Raw genomic sequence first — 16,849 nt, 5'->3', positions numbered from 1 at the left:
CACAGAGTAAGCCAAATATTTGTGATAGAGATCTAGGTAACTGTAAAAAAAATAGTATCAGAAAAAATATGCAATGCAATATTACTAAAACAGTACCATCCCTAGACAAACATGTACCTCTACCAGCAGGATGGGTATTGGCCTGTGGAAATACTAGTCACACATACATACCGGCCAATATTACAGAGGGACCCTGTACAATAGCTAGGTTGACATTAGCAATGATACCACTATTCCCAGCAATGCAGACACGACACACAAGAGACACTTCCCTATAGCTACCAGAAAATTGTGACTATAATGTGAATCTCCTCTCTAGATCAGAATACATGAGTTTAGGGGGGATGTCTTTGATAGGGGTACCAGGTTTGGCCATATATAACCACAGGACAATATCAAAACTTGCCTGTTTTATGGTAAAAACAGATAAATGTCACTAGTGCAATTCTGCAAGATATGCTGCTGGATATGCAATCATATAAAAAGGCTATCTTGCAGAATAGGGCAACTATTGACTATTTATTGCTCCAACATGGTATAGGATGCTCAGCGTTCGCAGGGATGTGTTGTTTCAATTTATCAGATCACTCCCGTGGAATAAAAGATAAAATAGGCCAACTAGAAGAGATGATTAAACATATAAAACAAGATGTTGATCAAGGTTGGTGGGACTGGCTTTTTGGCTGGATACCTGACTTTGGTCAAATAAGGTATGTTTTAGGAGTGGCACTCACCTTGGTCGCTGCAATAGTGTGTCTCTGCTGTTGTCTATAGTGTGTGCCCTCCCTTTTTGCCGTATGTAAAAATGTGGCCGAAAGAGGGGTACACTCAACATTCCTCTATACTCCGGTAGAGGTAGAAGAGGTAAACACAACCTCAACAAAGCCTGAGGATTATACTCCTGAAGGGTATATGGAATGCCTAAAGGCTTACAAGCAAACCAAGGGAGAACAGAGAAAGAACCATATAGTATAAGATATATGTATAAGGTTCTAAAGAGGGGATTGATGGGGTATAAGTAACTCCATTTTGTCTTCTTTAAGCAACGTGTATTACGATTACATCTGGCCAGTGCACTATTTCAAGATCCCCCTTCTCCCTTCCCCCCTCTGTAGATTTTGAGACCAGTTTAGAAAAGGCATACATGCATTTGTTTAAACAGCCTTACTTTACAAGGTTATTCTCATGTTTATACCTGAATGATTAAATGTTGTTACTATGAGCCATCTATCCTGTAAATGCAGAGCTCATGTGTATTCAGGCCATAGGATAAGACAAATGCTAACATATCATTGGATGTAATGGGAGGTCAATCCTCCCCTATATTAAAGGGACTCTGTCACCACTTTCTAACCCCCACTTTTTTAACTATCGTTTTATTCATGGTGCCCTTCTGATTACAGTTGTCATCTTATATGTTAGATCTGCGGTGCCGTTTAGGTAAAAAATCGATTTATATCACCTGTCAATCAGCTAGATAAGGTGCCCAGGGCGTTCCTCTCCTCTTGAATCTGCCGCCTGCCGCCGCCGCCGTTGGTGCCCAGCTCCTCCCCCGGTCTCGTCAGCGCTGCCTCAAACAACACAGATCCGCCTCCGGCTCTCCCTCAATGCCCCCTCCTTTTTTTCGGAAATCTCGCCCGTGCGTACGCATCCTTTCGGCATAATCGCTCTAAGTTCGCGTTATGCGCATGCGCGAGAAAAGGATGCGTACGCACGGGCGCAGGCCTGTGCGCACACGCGAGATTTCCGAAAAAAAGGAGGGGGCATTGAGGGAGAGCCGGAGGCGGATCTGTGTTGTTTGAGGCAGCGCTGACGAGACCGGGGGAGGAGCTGGGCACCAACGGCGGCGGCGGCAGGCGGCAGATTCAAGAGGAGAGGAACGCCCTGGGCACCTTATCTAGCTGATTGACAGGTGATATAAATCGATTTTTTACCTAAACGGCACCGCAGATCTAACATATAAGATGACAACTGTAATCAGAAGGGCACCATGAATAAAACGATAGTTAAAAAAGTGGGGGTTAGAAAGTGGTGACAGAGTCCCTTTAAGTGTTTGCAAGCAATGAATAAATTGAATGGATCGGAGCAAGACACGTGTTTAGTCTTTACTCTCATTCATTCTCCTGGTACCAGATAAGACTTAATTCAAGCTGATCACCGAAGTCTTGTGTCAGGGACACAGTAGGCAAGAGTCCATATTGCCTTACACGCCGTCTGGCTCTAAGACATCTCTTCTCCAGCGTGAAACCAGGATTAGAGCCTTAAATCCAAAACGAATATGGTCTGGCATCATCTTTGCAATCTTCAGAGGGAGCATCTGAGGGGTAAGTGACCTTCGGTTGTCTTTTATAGCCACTGTAGTATTTGCATACTGATTGAATCTCTTTCATCTTTCAAAATTTGAATACTGGATCCGTCTTTCTGTTTAAAAACGGAAGAAAACGGAATAGACGGATCCGGCAGACGGATCCGTCAGAAACAGTCTACATTATCATATGGTTTAATGGATTCGGCATGAATTTCCGGCGACAGAACGACGGATCCGTTGCATGAAAAAATGTCTGGTAATCTGCGTTTTGCCGGCGACGGAACTGCTTGCCGGATCACTCAGCCGCAAGTGTGAAAGTAGCCTTACATATGCATGTTTTGCCTTTTTATTCTGTGTGTCCCTTCTCTCTTCCCCTCCTGCTGTGCTCTCTGTATAGTCTCCTCCCCTCTCTCCCTTGCATCCTGGCTTCACTCTTCATCTCAGCCACATGTATCCTGTTAGCTGCTCACACCATGATTTTTTGACCTATCCATTTGTTCATCGGTGTATGATCTGCACAGTTTGGAATAAACTCCTTCATGATCTACAATCGTTTGGATGGAGTCACTGTCGGCCAATTCACCTAAGATTGATGTTACCGCTATCTCATCACAACTGTAAGTTACAGAGATCACACTTTCAAAGCTTAGACTGAAAAGGCAGAACAGTCAAAAAATCTGTGAAAGGATTTTAGAAGATCAGCCAAATATCTTTCAAAGGATCCTGTCTAGCCATGCATATATAGTGAGATGTATATGGACACTGGAATATAGCAGCAGACACACAGTGCAAGCCTGCATACTCCAGCCAGTGAATATCAGCATAGGATTCGTCAGTTTTCTGCACAGATTATTGCAAGGACTGTTCATGCAAATGTTCTATAATCAGCTTCTACACGGTCTGTATTGCCACATGCATTTCTACCTGCAAGTGAATCTAAGCTCTGCATGCAAACGGAAGTAACTGCAGCAGCCATTACTATTACTATACTATTCCCTCTTTCTCCTGTCCTTACTGGTTGCCTAGGAAACCTGATCCCCGGCCAGAACATTGATACATTTCTATGCAAACACATACCTTGTAATTTAACCCTCTGCTTATCATCACAATGCACCAGCAAGGCAATGTACAATCTGAGGAACCTAATACACAGCAAGAACCTGATCTTCCTTCAGATCAGGAGTCAGATCCTAAAAGCCACATAAAACAAAAACGTTTAGTAAAACCAACTTCAACAGAACTATGAGGCTGACAAAGAGGAACCGCTGTGTAACATCAGTCACTCATGTCTAACACTGTTGGATGCATGTCGGCTCTGTCTCAACCAACTCATGAGGTATTGCCCCTAGAGGGCGCTGCTTATGAGAACTACCAAAGACCGTCGGCCAAATATGCTGATCTCGTAACACGTTCAGGACCTGGGACGAGATAGCTCGTCCTAACTTGCAGGTACTTCAGGCACTAGGACGAGCATTCTCCTCCGGCAGTTAAACTGTCACTGTGAGTAATAGTGTCAGGATATTAAAATAAGCCCTCATATGGATATGGAAAAAATAAAAAAGTTATAACTCAAGAAAGATAGGGAAAGAAAATGAAAAAAAACCCTCTGGTATCCTGTTAAAGGGGTTATCCAACCCCTATTATGCCCCCCAAAATGCTTGGCCACTGCATACAGGTAATACTTATGCTCGGGGGGGGGGCAGCCATTAGCAGGACATGAAGGAAATGAGCCTCCCTAGCGGTCACCCGTGATGCTAAGGAGGCTCGTTCCCATTGTGGCCGGCTATTGACTGCCCCCCACGTCTCTGGATGTTTTCATTTATGTGACGGGGGTGCAGCGGTGGCCATGTGGGCATCAGTGACGCGAAGTATTACCTGTATAAGGTGCCCTGGCATTTTGGGGGCATTATAGGGTTTGAATAACCCCTTTAACTCCTTACTGCTGATGCTTAGTTTACCATGAGAAAAAATAGCCATTTATCATAAAAAAATGACCTGAGTATAAGTTGATATCGCTGTCATAACAAGAAATAAAAGCTTGAACATCATACGTTATATACAAAAAAATATGATCTATTACACGTTACAGACCAATAATGTTGTTAGACCTTGCACACACCAGTAACACCGCCATATAGTGCCTCTCCCATACACTATGCACAAATAATAACATAATATGCTATACAGATAAATAATCCTGCTAAGGGTCCATTCAGACGTCCATAGTGTTTTGCGGTCTGCAAATTGCGGACCACAAAACACTGACGCCGCACATCACCGGCACTTAATAGATCATTTCTATTCTTGTCCGCAGCTGCGGACAAGAATAGGACATGCTCTATTTTTTTCCGGAGCCGTGGACAGGAAATGCGGATGCGGACAGCACACTGTGTATGGTTCGCATCTTTTCCAGCCCAATTGAAAATGAATGGGTCTGCACCCGTTCCGCATAATTACGAAACGGATCCAAACCCATTCAACAGACGTCTGAATGGACTCTTATACAATGTGCACAGATAAAGCCGCCATATGCTGCACACAGCGGGACAGGGCAGCTATTAGCAATGCTTTGTCCCATAATTGCCACAGAGTCAGTGCTACTAGGCTTGTTAGAGGTGGCAGATGTCAGGGACACTGCGGTGGGTGGGAGATTAGAAGCTGCTAGAGGCTCTATGAGGGGAACGTGTTCTGTCAGAATACTATACCTTATCAGGTACCACTTAATGCGCATGCGCGAAACCGGCCAGAACACACTGCGCCTGCGCTTGGAGTCACGGCTGGGTCAGAGAGGGTGTGCACGTGCGGCTATATACTCCCGTCGGCCACACACATCAGGATTATACCACGCGTGCGCACTCAGGGGTAGGTAAATTTGGACTGGAGTATATAGCCGCACGTGCGCACCATCTCCTACCCAGCCGCGTGTCCCGGCTGGTTTCGCGCATGCGCATTAAGTGGGCGCTTCTTCTTTTGACTTACCCGTGGATCTGCGCTTGCGCAGCGCCTCACACCCCCCTCCTCCAGCTGATTCTCGTCACTTCTGGTGCGGCCACGTCACCGGAAGTGACGAGGGTATAGCATTCTGATAAGGAATAGTATTCTGACAGAACAGAGTGAACATAAAAGGTGATGGAGATGTGTTATTAGAGGGAGGGTAGCAGCCGCTGGCATGGGCTCTTCTATATGAAAGGGGAAAGAAGCAGGGGGCATGAACTCTGATAGATCAGGGGGCAGAAGTTGACAAGGGCTTTGTGCTAAGGGATTGGGCACATCAAGTCCAATAGGTGATAGGGGCTCAGTTACTGATGGGTGGACAGACACAGATTGGAGGAGACAGAGGGTTCCATGGGCTTTGTGAGTGGCTTGTGGTGACAAGGAATACAAGAAGTGGCAAGGGCTCTGTTATGAGAAGGGGGCACAGAAACGGGTACAGGTTCTTTTGGTCACAGAAGGTGGCAAGGAGTCTCTGGGGACTTCAGGGAACATAGGAGATGATAGTGGCTGGGAGGCCACAGGATCAGATGAATGCAGGCTTGCAGCTATTCTGTGGCCTGTGTGGAGAGTAGAGGGGCATACAAGAGAGGTTCTGTGGGGGCCAGGAGGGAGATAATAGGTAACAGCAGGATAGAGGGAGGTGGCAGGCAGCTAGTGTCCTACCTGAGATTCTTTCCTGCTGCAGTATTTTTTTCCACGACTGGCATTGGGGGCGTGGCTTCACAGGACTGGGCGTGGCTTCATGGATGTGGGCATGGCCGGTGAAGTTCTGTCAGCTTGAGCCTGACATGGAGGGTCGGGGACATCAGCAGAGTGTGCTCTATTGTGTACAGAATGGGGGGGGAGAGGTTCGGAGGGGGCCCTGAGCATAGAGGAAGCAAGCAGGGCCCGGCCAGGACTGAACGGAGGACAAGTGGGAGTGCTTCCTCAATGCCCGATAAACTGTCTGCAGATGTAGGGGGCGGGGCCTTCCATGCGCTCCGGGCCCCCCCATGCCATGGGCCCCATAGCAGCTGCGTAGTCTGCCTATATGGTAGGTACGCCGCTGATATTAGGTATCACCGTGTCCATAGGAACCTGCTGTATAAAAATATAACATGACCTAACCCTTCAGGTGAACACCGTAATTTTCTTTTTAATAAAAAGTGAAAATGATATGACCGGCCTCACAGCTTGACAAAGGGCACCGAACTGGGCCCGAAACGTTGCAATAAGCTATAAATGTTATTATGAGATTGTACCACTGGTAAAATAAAGATTGAATTCAAAGCTATTTGCTGTCTCTGGTGTGCTGTCTCCGAACTACTGATACACCCTACATAAGACAGAATATGGAGACACTAAAATATATTTTTTCAAAAATGCTTTATTATGTAAAACTGAAACAAACAACCAAAAAAGTCATATTTGGTATTGTCGCGTCTGTAACAACCTGCTCTATAAAATACCACATGATCTAACCTGTCAGATCAACATTGTAAATAACAAAAAATACTAATGGTGCCAAAACAGCAATTTTTTGTTACCTTGCCTCACAAAAAGTGTAATATAGAGCAACCAAAAATCATATATACCCTAAAATAGTACCAACAAAACTGCCACCTTATACCGTAGTTTCCAAAATGGGGTAATTTTTGGGAGTTTCTACTCTAGGGGTTCATGGCAACTCAATGATTTTCCTAGTCTACGACGTAAAGTCATAGTTTTATTAAAGACACGGAGGCGAGTATTGCTTTCTCCTTCTTTACTGTCCACCAATAGCAGCAAAGAGAAAACATTTACATACAGGAAACAACCATAGTAACCAAGGTCCCTCCCCTATGGCCCCTATAATAGGCCGCTCCTCCTCTGGACCTTCCTCTTTCTTTGAGATCCTGGTGCCAACATCACGAACACCCCAACGATAACTCCGAACTGTAACTGGAACGGATAAGTCCAACGCCAACGAAGCGTATCCAACTAGCCAACCTGGCCAAACTGTGGTAGAGACATCAACCGGGAGCACGGCTTCTTAGAATGGAAAGACCTTCAACCTGAAAAAGAGAACAGACCATAGGCCCAGGTGAAACAAACACGTCAGGACCAAACACGTCCGGAATCCCTCTACTCAAATCAACCCATTAGGGATTAAAGGACTGAAAACAATATAAATCTTAATAAATAACATGAAAGATAATGGCAACTAAATAAATATTATAACAATAATGACAAAACAATAAAAAATCTTAAAAAGATCAATCATACAATGAGGCAATAATAAACTACCCCTGTAAAAAAATAAAAAAAAAACGCGAGGAAACCCAAGGGAGGGAAACAGGGGGGGGGGGGGGGGGCAATACTCGCCTCTGTGTCTTTAATAAAACTATGACTTTACGTCGTAGACTAGGAAAATCATTGAGTTTTACAGCAAGACACGGAGGCTCATATTGCTAGTTCAAAGCCAGTCTATAATAGAAGCAAACAAATTAGACGGAGGACGAAAATAAAATTCTCTGAACGTGGTAACATTAGACCAATCAGCCAGGCATATAACATCCTCCAATCTGGCCCCTGAAACCGCCAAGGCGGTGGCAGAAGCACTACGCGCAGAATGGGCAGTGAAGACAGAAGTGTCAATACCCGCTAGCGACATGACCCACTTAAGCCAGCGTGCCAACGTAGGGCTAGAAACCGGTCCAAAAGGATGTCGGATAGAAAGGAACAACTGAGATATGGCGGAAGACCGATGGGCCATAGTCCTGGATTCGTATTCCATAAGGCAAGCAACAGGACAGAAAATCGGAGAGGAAGTGAAACTGGGATAGGAGACAAAACGGATGCTAGTCTTGGTGCGACGCGAAATGTTAAAGGTGACCCCCTCCGGGGTGAAAGAACGAGCGTCATAGTCAAGGGCCCTAACATCCGACACCCTCTTGCAAGAAATAAGGCAAAACAATGCCAACAATTTAGCGGACAATTGCCTAAGTGAAAGGGCAGAATTCTCCGGCCAAGAGGATAAAAAGGAAAGGACCAGGGAGACGTCCCATGTAGTTGAAAACCGAGGCCTAGGAGGACGTGCCAACCGAGATACACGCAACAGACGAGAGACCAAAGGATGCTGACCAGTCGGAACACCCTCAGAACCTAAATGTGTAGAAGAAATAGCAGACCTGAAAAGGTTAATGGTCCGATACGCCTTTCCCGCCTCGAAGAGAGAGGTGAGAAACTGTAGCAGATGAGCTACAGGCGCCGAAACGGGATCCACGTCCCGCTCCACGCACCAGTTAGCCCAAGTTCTCCAGGCTGCCCGGTAAGAATTTCTGGTGCCAGGAGCCCATGCGTTGTCCAGTAACTGTCGAGTCGCTTCCGAAATACCATCGACAGCTCCAGGTGTCCGGAGATCTGGCACGCCAGCAGCCGTAGGGATCAGTCGAGGAGAAGTGGGTGGTGCAGACCCTGGGGGTTGCGCAGGAGATCCGGACGGGTCGGGAGAAGAAGAGGTACCTCCACAAGGATCCTCAGCAACGAAGGGAACCAGACTTGAGACCCCCAGAACGGAACCACCAACACCAAGTCCGCCAGATGACCTGAAGGAGTTTCCTTGGAATCATCGAGAAAGGAGGAAAAGCGTAAAGGCGGGATACTGACCAATCTTGGAGAAATGCATCCACCGCCACTGCTTCCGGATCTGGACGCCAGCTGAAAAACCGGGTGAGTTGCCTGTTGAGCCGAGAAGCAAAGAGATCGACAGACATCGGACCCCATATATCCGAAATTGCTAAGAATACCTCCGGATCCAACTGCCAATCGCTGCCATCCGACAGGTATCGCAAGTTCCAATCCGCACAAACGTTGCTCAGCCCCGGTAAGTATTCCGCCTGCACCATGATGTCCCTGGACAGGCAAAACAACCAAAAATCCTTGGCTAACCGAGCCAAGGTTGCCGAGTGAGTACCTCCCAATCGGTTGACATACCGGACTGCCGAGATATTGTCCATCCGCAGTCTGATGCACGCGTTGGCCATCCCGTTGGAGAAGCTCCTCACTGCAAACGAACCGGCTAGGAGTTCCAATGCATTGATGTGGAGGAGGGATTCCTCCGCCGACCAGGCTCCCCCTGTGGATATTCCATTGCAATGGGCGCCCCAGCCCTGGAGGCTCGCATCCGACTTGATGGTCAACTCCGGCAGAAATCCAAAGATCGCTCTGCCGTTCCACGCCTCCAGATTGGCGATCCACCAGCTCAACTCCTTTCGGGCTTCCAAGTCCAGAACCACCGCGTCCGCAAAGGTGGCACCGGTCCGAAGATGGGCGATCTTCAGTCGCTGGAGAGCACGGTAGTGCAACGGGGCCGGAAACACAGCCTGAATCGATGAAGCTAACAGACCGATAATGCGAGCCAGGTGACGTAACGAGAGGTGGGGAATGAGAAGAGCATGTTTCAACTCCTTGCGAATCGCCCGCAACTTCGCCATCAGAAGACTGAGGGACTCCGAGAGCGAATCCACCATGAAGCCCAGGAACTCCATCCTCTGAGATGGGATGAGGCATGACTTCTCCTTGTTGAGGAGGAAACCGATATCCGACAGCAGGTCCGCTGTCCACTGTAGATGTTCCAGCAATCCCACACTGGACTCGTGCATCAGTAGGATGTCGTCTGGGTAAATGATAAGACGTACGCCCCGAGTCCTCAACCATGACACGACTGGACGCAGCAGCTTAGTGAAACACCAAGGAGCTGAAGACAGCCCGAATGGGAGACAGGTGAACCTCCAGATCTCCACCAGAACCGGAGCAGATCCCTGGAACGAGTTGCCCAGGAACTAACAGGTCCCGAAGGAGGTGGATCCCCTCCATCTTGAAATGACGGTAGCGTACCACTGTATTCAGAGCGCGAAGGTTGATGACAGGTCTCATCTGACCCCCTTTTTTCTGGACGAGAAAAATATTGCTGATCACACCCCACCCAGAAGGAAGTGCTCGTTCTATTGCCTGTTTTTGCCTGAGAGAGCACAGCTCCACGTCTACCAGAGCGCAATCTGGGCGTGACAGCGGTATGGGTGGAGGGGAGGGAACCAGGCAAGGGGACCCCGTGAGCTCTATGTGAAAGCCCCTGACCGTGGTAAGTACCCATGGATCTGAGGTGATGAGGCCCCAAGCAAGAGAAAAAAGTTGGAGTCTGCCCCCTACACAAGGTACCATAGAATCCCCAATCTGGGGAAGATTTACCCAAGGGTCTGCAATAGCTGGGGTTGCCTCTGAAGGAGCGAGATCGCCACTGGCCTCCTCTTGTAGAGAAGAAGGGTGAGGGGTTGCACTGATCCTCGAAGGGAGGTCGTTGTCCACTGGCACCTCTGCTCGCGCCACGGGCCTGAAAGTTTGCACGGCCGGACAGGCGGCCCCTACTACTGCCAGCCCGATGAGAGACCCGTCCCTGGAATACCCTGCGCATAGAGGCCTGTGCTTTGTCAAGCGCGGTCAAGGTACCCACGAATCGGCCCATATCCTTAATAAAGGAATAGCCGAAAAGGAGACCCTGGGCGTCCTTACCCGCCTCTGTGAGTGCCAAATTCGCCAATTTGGGGTCTATTTTAAACAAGATGGCTTTTCGCCTCTCAATTGCCAAGGAAGTATTGGTGTTACCGGCAATACAGATTGCCCTTTGGGTCCAACCCCGCAATTCTTCGGGATCTATTGGGGAGCCCTCATTTCTAGCCGCCTCGGCTAATACAAAAATCTTGGCCAGCGGGCCAAAGATATCTAAAACCTTATCCTGGCAGCTGCGTAGAGCTGAATCCAGGCCCTTTTTTGGGTTCCAGCCAGTCTTGGCCAGGAATTGTGACATCTTGGGATCCACAACAGGAGTGTCACATACTTTGTTGGGGACTAGTGGTCTGGGACACTCGACCCTAAGTTTGTTCCGTGTCTAACGGCTCAGAGGGTGACGCACCCAGTGTTCTAAATAAACCCCCACATGGTCACTGGGAAGCCACTCCGCCGATCGCGGGTGATGCAAGGTCTCAGGGTCGAACATCGGTTCGCCTGATGAATCTAGCAAAGCCTGTGATCGGATAATGTTGGATGAGGACGCAACGTCCTTGGCAGAGGAGGCCGCAGTAGCAGATACTGAGGGGCCCTGAACTGGGGGGGCGACATCCTCCTCCGACACATAATCAAAATCCGCAATAGCCTCCTCGTCTGATGCTCTGTCGGAGTCAGACATATCAGGTGATTGTGCTCTAGCGCACTTCCATGTTCGTGCCCGTTCTGCCTGGCGTGATGAGGCCCTTTTTCGTGAACTATGCACGATCTCTTGGGTGGCAGGATGCGCACCAGTCAAAGTCTCCTGTGGCACAGGAGAGTCATTAAAGGTAGGCTGTGGTGTAGCAATAGGGTCTTGCAAAGACACTCTAGCGGGCTGGGCGGATAGTGCCTGGGTAATGCTTTGTGACAATATAGTCGACATGGAGCCCATGGCTGCCATGATGGCATCAGACACAGAGCGCTGCAGGGCAAGCGCCTGTGCGTCCACCTCAGTGGTGTTCTGACCCTCAGGGGAGGAGGGGGGAACATTTGTGGTAGGAGTAGGTGCAGGGTTAGACATGATACCCCTACAATACGGCCGGGCAATAGAGGGCACACTGGGGCTAGCTCTAATGGAACCTATAAAATCGCAGGGTAAATCGCAGTTAATTCACAGTGGAAGCCTGAGCAGCCGACCGGAGAAGAGCGCAGGAGCCGGGGACCGGAGAGACACTCAGTGGCCGGAAGCGCAGAGGGAACCGGAAGCCAGAGAAAAAGCCCGCGAATCGCGGTAAAATCGACACCAAAATGGCTGCCGAGATCTCGCGGCCGGCAGAGCTACTGAAGGCGCCCACAGGAATGGCGCCGCCGAAGCGAAGGGAAGAAGGCCCCGCCCCCGAACGCCGAGGGACGCGTGGGGACCGAGCAGGTAAACAGAGTGAACGCCGCAATGAGCGGCCCCCGCCGAGAACCGGGAAAACGCAGCAGTCAGATAAAAGGGGAACACAGGAAAGCGCTAAATGGAGAATACAACCAAGCGCAGGGAATAAGCGTAGGGGGAATATAAAGCCTGCAAAGGCAATAAGCGGGCAGAACCCACAAGGAAGCGCTGCCAGCAAGGGTTAGTCACCCTGGGTTGGAGCAGCGCAAAGGATAAACATAAACACAAACCATATAGAAAAACAACAGAATCTATAGGTGTACTTAACTGGTGGCAGCAGCAAAGAAAGAGGAAGGTCCAGAGGAGGAGCGGCCTATTATAGGGGCCATAGGGGAGGGACCTTGGTTACTATGGTTGTTTCCTGTATGTACATTTTTTCTCTTTGCTGCTATTGGTGGACAGTAAAGAAGGAGAAAGCAATATGAGCCTCTGTGTCTTGCTGTAAAACTTAAAATTATCCCAGTGAAATCTGCCTTCCAAAAACCATATGGTGTTCCTTTCCTCCTGCGCCCTGCCATGTGCCCGTAGAGCAGTTTACGACCACATATGGGGTATTTCTGTAAACTACAAAATCAGGGCAATAAATAGAGTTTTGTTGGGTTTTAACTCTTGCTTTGTTAGCAAAAAGAAATGAATTAAAATGGAAAATCTGCCAAAAATTCTTTAAATTTTGTCTACGTTTTCCTTTAATTCATGTAAAACACCTAAAGGGTTAACAAAGTTTGTAAAATCAGTTTTGAATACCTTGAGGGGTGTAGTTTCTAAAATGGGGCCATTTATGGGTGGTTTCTATTATGTGAGCCTCACAAAGTGACTTCAGACCTGAACTGGTCCTTAAAAAGTGGGTTTTGGAAATTTTCTATTTTTTTTTTTCAAGATTTGCTTCTAAACTTCTAAGCCTTCTACCATCCCAAAAAAAGAAAATGTAATTTATAAAATGATCCAAACATGAAGTAGACATATGGGAAATGTAAAGTAATAAATATTTTAGGAGGTATCACTATCTGTTTTAAAAGCAGAGAAATTAAAAATTGCTAATTTTTCCAAAGTTTTGGTAAATTTGGAATTTGTTTCTAAATAAAAATGAAATATTTTGACTCAAATTTACCAATGTCATGAAGTACAATATGTGACGAGAAAACTGTCTCAGAATGGCTTGGATAAGTAAAAGCGTTTTAAAGTTATCCCCAAATAAAGTGACACATGTCAGATTTGCAAAAAATGGCCTGGTCCTTAAGGTGAAAAATGGCATGGTCCTTAAGGGGTTAAAGCAGTACAACACAGAAGATTCCTTACAAAAATTAAAGGAATTGGATGAGCTCAATCTTGCAAGAGACAATTTGGTAATACAAACAAGGACAAAAACTGATGTAAAAATCGCACATCTCCATGAATCTAGATCCCATCTCTCCACAACTTCTAAGCGCTCCACACTATCTTTCAAATCTTTAGGATCAACATCTTCATTTTCTCAGCCAATAACTCTTCAAAGCCCGCGCTGATGCATAAGCTTCTAAAATCCAGGCAGCCTTCGCCCAAGAGAAAGCAGAGATGGAAGCCGAAGCCGCATGGAAGAAAGCAGAGATGGAAGCTGAAGCTGCACAAAAGAAAGCAGAGATGGAAGCTGAAACTGCACGAATAGAAGCTGAAGCTGCACGGAAGAACGCACAGATGGAAGTTTTGGAAAAACAATGTGAGCACGCCAACGACATGGCAAGACTAAAAGTCTTAGAGCAGGCCATAAGTGACAATGAAAGAGGTGTCAGTAGCAGTCACTCTGTTACATCTTATGCATCAGATTCATCACGGACCACCTCAGAACTCCATCACGCTGTCATAGCAGCCAAGGCACTCAACCAAGGTGTTTTCTCTACATCTACTGCACCTTCTCAAGTGGTGGAAACTGGTACGTATAGAAAAGACTTTCTACCTCACTATTGCACTAACCAGCTACCTCCTAACAAACCCACTATTATACAGCTGCAAACCAACACACCATTGGACTGTACACCAGATCCAGTGTTAAACGCCCTAGCACCATCCTATGTTCCCAGGTCGCCCTATGTCAGTGTACCAGCCATTATAACTAACTCTGTACCACCTGCAATTGTATACCCAAAGTCTGAGTTTGTTTCTTTAGCTACATTGAGTAAACCCCTCGGGTGACGGCCATATAGCAACTCAAATGGTGAGAACCCTGTAGAAGCCTGAGGCACCTCCCTAACAGAGAACATAAGGTATGGCAGGAGGCAGTCCCAGTCCCGACCATCCTTTTCTACTACTTTTTCTTCAGTTTTCCCGCCTTGCTGTTGTAGGGTTGTTTCTCGCTATCGCTCAGGTTTTTCCACATCTCACCTAGCTTTTTCGCAACGTCCCCAATGGAGATACCAGGATTTGTGGATTTGATTTTGGGACGGAAATCTGAGCAGAACAAGAAGAATCCAGAAGGTGGCCTCTTTGGTGCATTAGGGTCCTTCTTCTTCCTGCGTCCCTTAACTGGTCCAAAATCTTTAATTTCTGTCATATCTTACTTTGTCAGCTTTGGCCAAGTCATCAAACTTGGATTTTTCTTTAGCAGACATGATCTTCCATCTTTCAGAAAATGTCTTTGAAAACTCTGAGAAGTTGACTGGGATTTCAGGATTCTTCTTTTTGTGTTCCTCACGACACGTCTGCACAAAGTAGGCATAAGCGGACATCTTGCCTTTCGGCTTCTTCGGGTCACCTTTAGCCATGCTGATTCTGTATTGTTCGCTCTAGTGTGATCCTCCGTGTGCACGCCGCTGGTGTAACGCCCAAACGAGCCAGGATCTCCATTTTTAATTTGACATAGTCCCGGACATCCTGCTCCCTGAGGTCATAGTAGGCCTTTTGTGGTTCGCCGGACAAAAAGGGCGCAAGGAACTCTGCCCACTCTGCTATTGGCAGCCTCTCTCTTTCCGCCACCCTCTCAAATACGGTCAGGTAGGCCTCGATATCATCATCAAGTGTCAGTTTTTGCAAGGCCTGCTGCACAACCCTCCTCATATTCGAAGTCTCTGGTGGGCTTACCCCCACTTGTGGGGCTGGAGTTACAGCAGTCTCTCTTATTGCAGCAATATGCTACATCAACAAACGATTAGTTTCCTGCTGCTGTGCCATGGCCTGTTGTTGGACACGTAAGGCTTCTTTGTGTCTCTTTTTATCCTCTGCATGCAACCTCTGCTGTTGCTCCATGGCCTGTTGTTGCCTTAGGTTAGCCTGAACCAGCTGCTCCATCATTTCCTCCATGGTATTGGGTGAAATTTGCAAAGCTGCAGCAGCTTTCACCCAGGACATTAAATAATTTACTGTCACGCCATTGCCCTTAGCAACCGACTGTTGCCTTTTTCAGCAGGGAAGCTTGCCCGCCTTCTCCACCAATTGTAAGGGGTTACACTCTCAGGCTGGGCAGAGATGACAGATTATTTTGCAGACCACAGGGTTAAAGTCCAAATGATGCTTTATTTATCACACTCTGGCAATACAGGCAACCCCCAGTTATAAATTCACTGGGTGAGGTGAAGGTCCAGCACCACAAAACATAAATCAAACTGAAATAAACACCTGCCCATCTGGGCCCTGGCTAATGCAGTGAAGATCCTAGCTCACCTATTGAACACAGGTCACACAGAGAACTCGGCTTCTTTAGCCAGCAGTGCAGCCAGCTTCCCAGGCTTTCTCCAGGCAATCCTCTCCCCAGACTGACAGCATGGACTGTGCTTTATTTCCCCTTGATGATCCCAGCTGGCTTCAGCTGGGATCCCTCAGGCTAGGGGAAAACCTGTCCTGGATTTTATTTACCTCACCCAGTTGAGGAAGCTGGGTGGGATATACACCCCTTCCAGGACTCTACCATACACTTTTCTGTTCACCTTACCACAAGCTAAAGATAATCTAAAGCTTCAAGAGCTCAGTGATCTTCTATTGTCCTTAAGCTACCATATGGCATTAAAGAAAAATGTGTCAGTCGGGGATCTGCTTACAAGAAAAAAATACAGAGTTGCCTTTCCTCCCTTTTCCTACTACTGTGACTTCATAAAGGAAATTGCGAACTCTAAGAATGACCCAAGTTCCTTCTACGGTGAATGTTACCCTCTCAGTCCACCTTCTCCAGGACTTGCAAACACACGTATAACGCACAGAAACCGCATGGGGCTCAGTGTCAGTGAAGAGGAGTGATGTTCAACCTGCACCTGCTACGGTTCTTCAAAAGACTAGGCAAAACAAAAACTTGAGGATCCAAATCGCCAATGTTCCATATATAAAAAGCCACATCCACTTAAGAAATGCATTCAGAAAGAAACCTCTACAAGAAACTAAGGAACTTTTAAAGGGATTTAGAGTTTGTTTAACTGCCTCCGGACCGCCTAACGCAGATGTGCGGTCCGGAGGCGGCAGCGCTGCGCACAACGACGCATATACGCGTCATCTCGCGAGACGCGAAATGACGCGCTATGCGGCCCGCGCATGCGCAGTTCGCGCCGGCATTTCGTCAGGGACCATTTTGTCATCAGCTTGCCAGCCAATGATCGCGGCTGGCAAGCTGATGATTTTCAAAAAAGCCAATCAAAGAGCCATATATC

At 47.5% G+C, this 16,849-nt stretch overlaps 1 protein-coding gene across 1 annotated transcript; it reads right to left on the bottom strand.

Moving 5' to 3' along the window:
* Positions 1 to 14,523: 14,523 nt before the first annotated feature.
* Positions 14,524 to 15,024, bottom strand: LOC122920801 (high mobility group protein B3-like). The gene is given in 2 exon segments (XM_044270943.1): positions 14,524 to 14,764; positions 14,766 to 15,024. Coding segments are annotated over 2 exon segments (456 nt in total). The 5' UTR covers positions 14,981 to 15,024.
* Between the last annotated feature and the right edge of the window lie 1,825 nt (positions 15,025 to 16,849).

This window comes from Bufo gargarizans, chromosome 1, assembly GCF_014858855.1.
Source record: "Bufo gargarizans isolate SCDJY-AF-19 chromosome 1, ASM1485885v1, whole genome shotgun sequence".
Taxonomy (NCBI): Eukaryota; Metazoa; Chordata; class Amphibia; order Anura; family Bufonidae; genus Bufo; species Bufo gargarizans.
The sequence above is the reverse complement of the archived record's forward strand: the minus strand, read 5'-3'. Positions and strand labels throughout refer to the sequence as shown.